At 35.0% G+C, this 12,366-nt stretch overlaps 1 protein-coding gene across 4 annotated transcripts in view; it reads right to left on the bottom strand.

Moving 5' to 3' along the window:
• Positions 1-12,366, bottom strand: part of rxfp2a (relaxin family peptide receptor 2a) — a 42,190-nt gene that overhangs the window by 19,873 nt on the left and 9,951 nt on the right. For 2 of the 4 annotated variants that reach the window (XM_052567432.1, XM_052567433.1), the window contains exons 4-7: positions 11,336-11,441; positions 10,363-10,434; positions 8,098-8,181; positions 2,875-2,946 (exon numbers count right to left, since the gene is read on the bottom strand). In XM_052567432.1, the coding sequence (XP_052423392.1) occupies positions 2,875-2,946; positions 8,098-8,181; positions 10,363-10,434; positions 11,336-11,441 (334 nt within the window). The remainder of the gene's footprint in view (positions 1-2,874; positions 2,947-8,097; positions 8,182-10,362; positions 10,435-11,335; positions 11,442-12,366) is intronic. The other 2 variants (XM_052567434.1, XM_052567435.1) reach the window with 1 other exon arrangement.

Genomic DNA, 12,366 nt, shown 5'->3' with positions numbered 1-12,366 from the left:
AAACAGGACACGAACACGGGGCAAGGCAAAGCAAGGTAAGACAAGGCAAGGATGACGGAGATGAATAATACACTGACATTAAACAAGGACTCCGTAACACAGACTAAGACAGACTGGGTATTTATACACAGAAGGATAATGAGGAAACAGGAGACAGGTGGGGAAACAATCAATTACACAACAAGGAGGAAGGTGACCAAATAAGGGAACAGGAAGTGATCTGGTGACAGACACCGTGAGAAAGGAGGACATCTAGTGGAACCCCAGGGAACACAACCCAGACACTGTGACAACTGTGTATCTTCATCATCTCAGGATTAGGCTTGTCCTTCATCACTGCCGGAACCGAAAAAAACAAAATCTCAGAGCTGCTGAAAAGGAAAGACAATGACTATATTCTAGTCGCAAGGAGTTCATTCAAACTGGCTAAAAAAAATAGCCAGCGACGCAAAATATGCGCATCGATTCGTCGACCTGTTTTTATTTCTCTAAAAAATGTTTGCAAAACGTTTACCTTATGTGCGCTGAATATACGCGATGGCCGGATCAACATTCTGTCCAACGTTATATAACCAATCCAGGGTTTTTTCTGGATTGATCTTTTTTTTGGCGGCTGTCAAAGCCTTATTTGATCGGTGAGTGATGTAGAATAGAATATCTGCTGCGCCTGACAGAGCGCGTACGAGTGAGAGCCCCGGCTGTGCGCGCACTCACAGTCTTCAAACTACACGAGCGCTGTCTTGCTCTCTCTCTGTCCCTCGTGCATATTAACCAAAATCATTAGACACGATAGAAAAAGGGCGGAACGCCAAAGTTTCACGTGGAGCATTCAGAGATTTTTTTTTCTCCATGACAGGCTGCTGGCTCCCACTGTTAATTTTTTTATTTATTTGGAAAAGCACTCTCTGTATTAGCTTAAAGCCCTCAAGTTTACATTGGTTACTGTATTCTTTCAATTGCTCTAAACAAGTATTTTGGGTGACCTTTTTTATTGAATGCTAGACATAAAGTTGTTGTTATTTTCATAACATTTTTTCAGTAAACTAGGCCCTATGTGTTCAGTAAGCTTGTTTCAGTAAGCTATGTGTTTTCAAGGCTTCAAGGTTTTATTCAATGCTATATCTATACAAGTGCAAAGTAATGCATTCCTAGTCAGTCTTTTATTTTGTAATTTTAAGAGCAATAAACATATATTGCAATGTTAAGGAATTCAGATATGTAAATCAACATGTATAAATTGTTAGTAGTCAATTAATGGGAAGATAATCGAAATCGAATCTGTCTGAAAAATAATCGCTAGATTAATCGATGCATCGAAAAAATAATCGCTAGATTAATTGTTTAAAAAATAATCGTTTATCCCAGCCCTAGCCAGTCCCCATTTGGCCCCACAAACAAAAAGATCTACAGCCTAAAGATGCCACTGTGCTCGACACCTAAAGTAATAACAGAAGAAACATAATTGATCATGCCACAGTCTCGTGCAAGGGTGTAATATTGTTCAATATTCAAACAACGGTGCAAAAATGGGACATGCACTATATGTCCCACTATATGTTTATGATGTGAGTAAAGTAATGATTTTATGTATTGTTCTGTATATGTTTTATGAACTTTTGTACGTAGGGCCTATAACATCTACCTGTCCAATAAATTCAATTCAATTCAATGTAGTGCACCATTTTGCAAAAATATGTTCATGTAAATCCGATGATCCGAGTTTTTTAAAAACTTTTTGCTACTCTATTCTTCAGTACAGAACGAAGCTGAACTGACCAAAAGATGATTTTTTAGAATTTATGATTCTAAGTATAAATCCCAAAAGAAAAAAACATGTGAAAATAACTATTTTGCAGAGTGGAAATGGTAAACGTGACAAATGAGTGATCCTCTTCTGCCATCTATTGGATATAGTGGAATATCATGACATTTTTATTTTAATAGTGTGTTTTCCTAGCCTGACTACGTCAGACTTCCTACTTCCGCTCAATTTCATTTCGCTTCTGTACTCAGTCTGATACAGCATCAGAGCTTTCTGTTTGCCACCGGTCTGAAAACAGCCGGGCCAATCAACGAGCAGAGGGCGGGCTGAGAGCCGTGACGTAGATGCTAAGCACCGTGTTTTAAATTGTAGGTTAGAGAAATCGAAAACCGAAACGACTGCGGAAAAGGGAAACGAGACACAGGATGCAATTCGCTCTGTTATGGAGAACATTCAACTCTTCTTCAAACTGAAGCCAGAACAAGAAGAGTGTTTAACAACAGGTTTACAGTGGAAATTCAATCATAGATTTAAGTTCGATGCATGATGTCTGTGCTTCGATGCGGCTGTACAGGCGCATAACATACGTCATAACTAAACGTATCTGATTGGCTTACGGGTAACCAATGATTTAAAACTTCAGACAAGCGCCCCCTAGCGAGAGAGAAAACACTTCTCTATTATGCCATTCCAGACTCTGTCTACGAAGCAAAGTGAAGTAGCAAAGTCTGGTATTACCAGGCTAGTGTTTTCCACCAGGTAGCAGAAATCCATGAATTCTGACAGAATTATGAATTATCTCTATGAGTAAAAATTAACAAAAGTGAATTTTACATATAATGTTTTCATTTTATAAAAAAACACAACATTTTATTATAGTACTTACATGTATGTATGTATATATATATATATATATATATATATTCATATAATTTGTTATATATAAATACATATATTTAATATATAAACAGCATAATTTTTCATTTTCATTTCATTTTATGCATTTATTACTTTATTTCATTTCACACGTCTTTTCATGAAGGAGCAGATGCTAATAAAAGTTCATAAAATTGCACTGATCAGTAACAAGATAAGGAACGAGAAGAACTTACAGTTTTTCTAGAGTGTATAGTCCACTGAAGGCACAGCTTGAGACCATCTGAATTACGTTGTTCTGAAGAAACCTGCTCAAAAAGAAAGTTGGAACAAATAAGCACTAAAAATATTAATGGATACTATTAATCATTCATGGTTTGGATGCTCTTTTGGACATCAGACACCATAAATGGCCAGATATTCAGCTTTAAAATCTAATATAAAAGTTGCATTGTAAAATTTGAAAACAAAGCCACTGCTAAATAGCCATTCCGAAACACCACACAAAAAACGTTGTGTTTGTACAAGTCATCATAATACTGTACACTTATCATTGGTTATGTCCCAATGTTTTTACCTAATACATTTTATGTCAATTAATACCTCATTTTTTTTAAGCCTTTATTTAAAACGTTATGACAGAAGGTGGCCTGAGACTTTTATATTGTTTACCTCATCACACAGACATCCTTTTCTTTTGACTTTTCTTTTCTCTTTCCTTTTCCTTTCCTAGGCTCTTAACTATTGAAATACAGCCATCTCTAGATATTTTATATCTCTCCATATTTTCAAGTCAAACAAGGCCATAAAGCATTATAACATTGAGCAATACTTTTTAATAATAATTGTTTATATGTGTGAGACAGAAAGCAAGTAATGTTTACCTCTACCTATTTACTTCAAGGAATGGACCATATGATGAGAGAAAGGAGGGAGAAAACAGAGGCACAAGCGAGCACTGGCATCATACCCAGATGTTCATTTACTTCATTAATAAAGAACTACATCTGAGGTGATCTACTGTAGGTAATCTTGAAAATACTTGTAAAATAATTTGTAATTTGTAAATCTTAATCTGTCATACTTTCAATGTGCCACTGATGTTTTGGCCTTTGTCCCTGATCCTGGAAAATGCCCTGGTCCTGTTCTCTGTTTTATATTAGCATATGTTAGCTATATCAATGATTTAAATCCAGGACTATTGCCGGTGAGGCTAGTGGTGGGGTTGGAGTGGAGTGAGTTTTTTCTAAGTCTAAATTCATTTTTGGGTCCATTAGCTAGAAACTTTACTGAAATTGCACAAATATTTTGATTTTAATTTAAATGACAACTTTTGAAAAGCAAATTTTGAAAAGTGACTCAAATATTTAAAAAAAAAAGTGTTTTCCCACTAAATCACACAAAAAGAGGAAACCACTGATTAGCTAGCAAGCCAAGCAGCATATCAGCTTGAAGAGAGCTGGAGATAGATGCCTTGCAGTACATATATCACATGTCAATTAAGTTGCTAGTTGCATTGTTCAATAATAATGGCTTATATGATACACATTAGCTTAAGTTTACAGACCTTTCCTGTAATCCTAAAACACAAAATGCAAGGCATAATTTAAAATACAGCTAAAATGTTAATAAGGTTTGTGCCATTGATTTTGGACATAACCTTTCAAAAAACTAATAAAATCTATAATGATAAATAAATAAAATGTATTCAAATTGAAAATAAATTAATAAATAAATCACAGGCAAATGTTTGACTTTATATTTAAATACACTTTGCTTACTGTTTTCTCCTCTTTCTTTCGCCGATCTGGGCTTACAAAAGCATCTAAGTTTTACACTTCTGTAGTTTTCATTTATGCTTTTGACACACACTGCACAATTTTAGCCCCAATTTTCACTCGCTGAGAGGTTTTGTGAAATTGCCAACAAACGTCCGAAATAAGAGGCAAATCGTTCATGTGAGTGACAATCAGGCAGTATAAAATATAAAAGACACAATCATAGAGAATCGCCTAAATATTTGTCATGTTAAATATCTGGGCCGATCAGTGATTCAAAATCCTGCTGTGTGAAATGAGTTTGAAATTAGTTCTGACTGAAAAATACATCAGTGATGACCTACAGCCAATGACAGAGCAAGATACAGGGCAGCAGGAAGTCTGGGAAGGAGTTATGTGGAACATAGTCTGCAGACCAGACAGAGTTTTTGGTGATTCTTCCTGTAAAGTCATGTAAAGTCATGAAGTGTGCATGCACCTTCTATGGCTGAACCATCGTACAATTTGAACACAGCAACAACTAAACCCATATAGTCATTCAGTGTGAAAACAACAATGATCCAATGACTTTGAAAACCGTGCAGTGAGAACCCACATTTCTCTATGTTATGGCCAGAGTTTCGGAGCCTTAGAGCCACAACACAAAAAGTATGGTCACCTTTTGTCTTAAAGTGTGTTCTGGGAATAGTTAAAAGATCTATGTCAGAAGACCTCAAAGGCCGACCAGGGGAGAGATCCTGGATACAAAAAGGTGCTTGACCATGTAGGGCAATGTAAGTAATGACTAAAATTTTTAAATGCACTAAAACCAATGGGAAGCCAATGCAGGGCCGTAATGTGTGACCTCCTGCTAGTCCTATTCAAAAGCCTTACAGCTGCATTCTGTACAACTTGCAATCGAACCATAGAGGATTTGTTCAAACAAGTGTGCAGAACATTGCAATAGTCCAAGCGTGAAGAGATAAAGGGATGAATAGCATCTCCAACTATTTTTTGAAACCAAAGATCTAATCTTTGCAATGTTCCTAAGATAGAAAAAAAAAACATGAACAATCTACAGACTTTACATGACTGTTAAAAAAATATAGATTTGTCAAAAATAACACCCAAATGTCTTATGTCACTGCAGTCAGAGGATGACAGACCTCCAATAACCTGCCTATAATCTTAGAAGTAATGTTGTCTGGGGCAAAAATCATCACCAGTATCCCAAACTCTGGAATAGCCTTCCTGATAATGTTCGGGGTTCAGACACACTCTCTCTGTTTAAATCTAGATTAAAAACACATCTCTTTCGCCAAGCATTCGAATAATGTATCTTTTTAACTGTGAGTGTAGTTGCATCTGTTCAAAGGTGCATTTTTATTCATTAACTTGGGTTAAACTAATTTTACTTTGTTGGATCAGCAGCTATGCTAATGATGTCTGTATTTTGTTTCTATGTTTCGCCTAGGATTTAAACAAGCTCCAGTCTGGATCCAGAACACCTGAGAAGAGATGATGCTGACCCTCAGAGGACCCCAGATGATGCTGACCCTGAATCAACAAACAGAACTAACAATTATTGCTAAATGTGTCACTGAATCATATAATAACTTAATTAATAATATTGATAGTTCATCGTCTAGCTGACTACGTCTTATATTATTATTATTATTATTTTTATTTTTTCTAAAATCCTGTCAAATGTGCACAAACTACTAGCTACTACTAAATATTGTAGAAACATAATTTTCTGTAAAGTTGCTTTGTAACGATTTATTTTGTAAAAAGCGCTATACAAATAAACTTGAACTGAACTGAACTGAACCTCAGTTTTATCAGTATTTAGTTGCAGAAAATTATCTGCCATCCATTTGTTAATGGAGACTAGACAATTCTACAAAAGAGACTGTTTGCTTATCAGGACTAAAATAAATGTATAATTGGATGTCATCGGCATAACAATGATAAGATATTAATTTGAAACTACTAATAATCTTGCCTAGAGGAAGCATATACAGATTAAAAAGCAGAGGGCCAAGCACAGAAGCTTGTGGCACACCAGAGTCTAGCATGTAAGTTCCTAAGGACACAGAAAAACTGTCAGAAAGAGAGGAGGATAACCAGACCAGAGCTGATCCAGAAATGCCCACTAGAGAGTACAATCTATTAATCAAAGTGCAGTGATCAACAGTATCAAACCCTGCGCTGAGATATAGCGAAATCAGCACAGAATATTCACCTGCATCAGCAGCCATCAAAATGTTATTTGAGACCCTAAGGAGGGCAGTCTCAGTTAAATGGTTTTTACAAAAGCCGGAATACAATTTATTACATATATTATAAGCCTCCAAAACAGTATTTAACTGCATTGCCACAACCTTTTCTGAGATTTTAGAGATGAAAGGCAGTTTAGAAATAGGCCTATAGTTGTTAAATGACGTTGCATCAGGATTACTCTTTTTCAAGGGAGGCTGAATATCAGTATGTTTAAAACACCATACAGTATATATGATTACATATACCAATAAATGTAATCAATTTCATAAACAAAAATGTAGGCTAAATGTCCACAGGGCTTTTGAGAAGGTTTCACCATACCCACTAACTTAAGGATGTCATTTAGGGAAATAGAGTCCAAAATTCACAGTCTTCGTCGAGTAACTTTAAGATGGTTTTCTGACGGTGAAAAGCTTGCCCTGACAGCCCTTACTTTGTCGCACAAAATGAGAGAAAAATTATTAAAATTATCATTAGAAAACAGAGGGGCAAGATATGTAGCAGGAGAAACAATATTGTTAATAGTCTCAAATATAGTTATAGGATTCCTTTAGCAGATATCAGTTATATAAATAAGATGCTCTAGCATCCTTGATCATCTCATTTAGATCTGACCAGATGCTGACTCTTTAAGATGCAGGCGGTGAACTTGGAGCTGAGTCGCTTTCCATAAACGCTCAGTCTTCACCGGAGAGGACTGAACTACTACAGTATTTTAAATAGAACGTATTGTACATTCAAAGCATTTAAATAGGTTTGAATGGGTACTAAACCCTCCAAAATTAGAACTCAGTAAATGGCTTCTCTTCCAAATCTTATTACATTGATTTGGATGAAGGATGATAATCTCATCTGCCACTTTTTTTTTCTTTCTTGGGTGCAAAAGAGCTTAAAAATGGATGTGCAGTTCAAGTGAAATGAGATCAAAAGCATGCTCTTGATTCAGAGGTTCCTGTGAGGGACCCAGTGAGAAAAGTGGAGCTCTAAAGCTCTTACCTGCAAACCTTAACAGCCATCACCACATGCTCCCAACAAGAGGAAGGGAAATTTAGCAATGGGAAGCACTGAAGAATGCATTGGCATGCTAGGAAGAGCTGTGCGCATAAAATGTTAAAACAAAATGTTTTGGACACTTTAGAGTTTTCAAAGGTTGGTGGAACATTTTCATAATCACTGTTATGGCAGCTGCCTGAACCAGAAAATTACTTTACCCTGAGATCAGTTTGTTAAAAATTACTGAAAAAAATACTTTTTTTAATTTTTATGTAGATGCCACTTGGTTAGATATTTGATATTTAATACAATAAGATTTACACATATTAAAGGAACAGTCCACCTAAAAATGAACATTTACCTCCTGGCCATAAAAAAAAAGAAAAAAAGAATTGGAACAAATTTGGAGAAATTGTGTCACATTACTTGCTCATCAATGGATCCTCGCCATGCGTGGGTGCCGTCAGAATGAGAGTCCCAACAGCTGATAAAAACATCACACCAATAATCCTAAAAGTAAAAGCTGTGTGTTTGTAAAAAACATGCATTATAAAGATGTTTTAACTTTAAACAGTTGTGCAGGGGCAAAGTACAAGGCCATATTCCAAAATAGCACTTCCTCTATGAAAAAATCCATCCCATGTTGTCCTCACATACCAAAGTCCACAAACACATTTGATTAGAACTGTTTTAGTCATTTTTGTTTTTATTATTTGTATACTGTTGCAGATTTCTCTCCTGATTCAGACTACAAGATTTTTTCACTGATAGATGACTCATATTTTAGTTAGAAGCAACTTATAAATGTCATAATAATTAATTTGTTTATTACAAACACCCAGCTTTTCACTTCACAAGAGGTTATTTGATTGACTGGGGTTGTTACTTGTGGATTATTGTGAAGGTGATGTTTTCACCCGTTCACTGCAAATCTGTTTCTCTATCTTGAGTATATTTTCAGCCAACTTAAATTTTTGCGTGTAATACTCCTGCAGCAAATTCCAATATTAATAAACAAAAATATCCAAATGTTTTGAGACACTAGGTCTCTAAAATTCTCTTGCATTTGAACATTCCTGACAACTTCATAATGTTGTTATAGTGATCGGATCACAAAACTAAAAAATTAGATGTTAATATTACATTTAACTTGGTTCTATATATCCCGGTTAATTAATAGTGGAATTTTTTTTTTCATATAATCAAAGACTTTTAGATCAATAGGCCTAAACTGTTGTAAAAAGCTAAACAAAGAGGACATCTGTCATTTAGACTGTCTTAACATTCCACAGATGGTCCCAACAGCCCTTTACTCTCCCTTTTATTGTCTTCTAAAAAAATGTATTAGTCTGTGGCTTTAGAGGGAATTTATCTTCATCACCACATGTCATTGCAAGTTTTTATCATCATTGTTCAAAAACATTATGTGTAAAATAAACTGAACTTTATGGCAGATTATCAATTATGAGTTGTAACCAGTACTAAATGTGCGTTTCGAGTGTTTCAAGATTGGGCAAAACTAAATATCCCTATTAACAAAACGAATAAACACTATCTACTTACTACTACTTACGTTTAGGAACTTTATTTATTTCCCTGTCTCGCTGAGATGGTACTCAAAGCTCACTCAGTTCATTTTCACTCACTTGACATCACAGATCTCTGATTGGGACATCTGTGTGCCAATCCATGAAGCCCTATATTCTGTAGACGCCCTGTGCAGGCCTATTTCAGCTATTAGATAGGGTGGATATAAAGTCTGTTCTCAGCTATAGGCGTTGTCTAGCCAGTGGTGTCTTCTCTTTATTTCTGCACAATGAATCAGAGGCCTAACCCATAATTACGACACAGACAAACATCTCATCATCTAATAATGATGTTTGTCCTTTTCAACATTTTTACTTAATGGAGAACACTTTTACATCTTATCTGAAGTGGCAAAAAAAAAAATCTAAATGAGAAAATTATTAACTGAACTACAAACAAAACTAATCAAACATTATGAAATCAAAAGTCTGTGACGCTCTCATTTCTTAACTGATTTGGAAAAGGTTTTCTTCAGTTTTGTCTTGCTTTCCATTAAAAACATTTGAGAAAAATTAGAAAGTAAAACTTATTTTTAGAGCACATAAACCTCACCAGTATAAAATCACAAGATCAAATCTGAACAAACTGAATTATGAATGAAGGTCTGAGCAGTAGATTGTGTAGACAGGAAGCTGTGCTGTCTAGTGGCCTAAAAGTCTTATTATAAAAGGCTGCATGGTGGCCAGAAAATGGGTGAGATATTGCACTCGTCTCCCTCAGACAACCAAGGTTTCAAGACATAACCCAAAGTTCTCAGAGTTGAGATATTTTGGTTCGTTAGATATTGGAAATTTCACAGCCTCCATAAATTTAGACATCAGCAGGAACTGGTGACATACAGCATGTGGAAAACTGTTGAATGACTCAAAAAACATTGGCTGAAAACTTAATAGAATGGCCCAACAGTCTTAAATTTATAGTATAGATGATGTTAATGCAATAGGAATGCCTCTTGTTTTTTTTCTTTTCCCTTTTAACTACAGATCCCAGTAAACACTGAAGCCTTTCTCTATCGTATGAACCGATTATCTGACTTGTTTTTGTCATCCATGGCTGATTCTGATTATGTTGTTGCACTTTAACACTTAATTAAGTGATACTCACAGCCTCTGCAGTTGTGTGTATTTGGAGAAGGTGTAATCATCCAAATTCCTGATCTTATTGTTCTTCAGGGATCTGTAAATTATAAAGCATCGAATTACAAACACAGCATTACAGGTGTAGTACATCTGAGAAAGGAATCTTTTACGTGACTAATAATGTCATACAAAACAATTATTTTTATACTCCATTCCATTAGCTAAAGCCATATGATATGTATGAGGAACAGACCAATATGTAAGTCATTAGTTGCTGAAAATCTTTCAAAACTCATTCCATGGACTGCTTTGATTTTCTGAGCTCGCTCAAACCTTCAGTACCTTCAATACCTTCAATAGAAAAGAAAGAAGAACCTGGCCATTTTAAATATCTCCTTTGGTGTTCAAGAAAAAAAAAATCATACAGTTTTCGAAGAATATGAGCGTCATTCAAGAGTAAATTATTAAAGAATTGCCTTTTATCGGGTCAATGATCTCTTTCTTTTCATACCAGAAAAATGAAACAATGTGGTTTCCTGATACAAATTAGAAACTGCTGATATGAATTATCTAACATTCCTCTTTTTCCAAAAACTTCCCCAGATTCCAAAAGATTATCTCTAGAATCCTTATTCTGAAAATCATAAAGTATCAATATATACATGTTCTGCCCTGTTTATCTCAAGTGATCTTCAAAGTTCCAGAAACAAAACAAATCCAAAATACCATTAGTACAAATACACCCCATGCCGAACAAGCTAAACATAACCATAACCAACCAACAAAATTAAATCCAACCTTTCAAGCAGTGTGCATAATTTTTCCTATGCCTGGTAAATGTTCAGCACAAAGAAGCTCTTTATCTCGTTAAGCTTTATGGCTCAGTGATGAAGCACTATGTCTCACTGATGCCAAATTTGTACTTCTACAGATTAATAACCTCTCGTGGGAGCAGAGGAGTAAAGCTCTGCAGATGGATCCCAGCTCGATGTACTTACAACCAAGTCACATTGGAGGAGAGGATTGGTACAACATGCAAGTTGACGTCAACACATTCCACCTCGGTCTTAATGCAATCACAGCTCTCTGGATACTGCTGCACAACTGTACAAGATCAATAAAAACACATACAATTATTCAATACATAATATCATAGTAACATATTATTATAACATCTAGTACACAAAGCTAAAAAAAAAAAGATTTATTGCATTATTGTTGTTTTTCAAAGTATGAACTCTTTTCCTGTCCCCCTCACTCTCTTTTAAATACAATTTTTTTAACTGAACATAATTAGATATTTAATATATAGACATTAGTATCAATTTAACTATTGTTTCCATTAAATGCCATTAATCTTGTAGGAGTAATTCAATTCCAAAATGAAAAAATAAAAACACACCAGGAATGTGTAAATATCATATGATATATAAATATAATTATGATCTAGTATCACACAGTATGAGTGACTGTTCTTTAATAAAACAATAATAATGTAATATTTAAAACAATATTTAATTAGATTTTTCTTCAAAAATCATAATTTCATGCCTGCTTATATGCCTTTCAGAAAAACAGTTTACAGGACACTTACAGAGCAAGCGTCACCTAATTAATATTCATAATCCGAGTACATTTATAAAAGTTAATATAGTATTCCTCATTTGTAAGTTGCTTTGGATTAAAGCGTCAGCTAAATGAATAAATGTAAATAAAGTTCAAGTCAGTATTAAGCCCCAGTAAGTACAAAAATGTCAAGACCAAGGGACTTTGAAAGCTAATAAATTTCAAACCGTGTGCTTCAACAAAATCGTAAAACTCATGCAGATTTACAACACATTAAAGTAAAAAGCAGCCTATAGGATTTCTGACTTCAAAAGCATCCTGTAGACTACTAAGGCCTAAGGCTATAAATATATCAAATAAACTCTTAAGCCCAAAAAATACTGCACGATTTTAGCAATCTTTTAAGATCACTGCATGTCACACTGTGCGACATGTGTGTAGCCTGTACGATGATGACACCTAT

Source organism: Carassius gibelio, chromosome B10 (genome assembly GCF_023724105.1).
Source record: "Carassius gibelio isolate Cgi1373 ecotype wild population from Czech Republic chromosome B10, carGib1.2-hapl.c, whole genome shotgun sequence".
NCBI classification, from domain to species: domain Eukaryota; kingdom Metazoa; phylum Chordata; class Actinopteri; order Cypriniformes; family Cyprinidae; genus Carassius; species Carassius gibelio.
The sequence above is the reverse complement of the archived record's forward strand: the minus strand, read 5'-3'. Positions and strand labels throughout refer to the sequence as shown.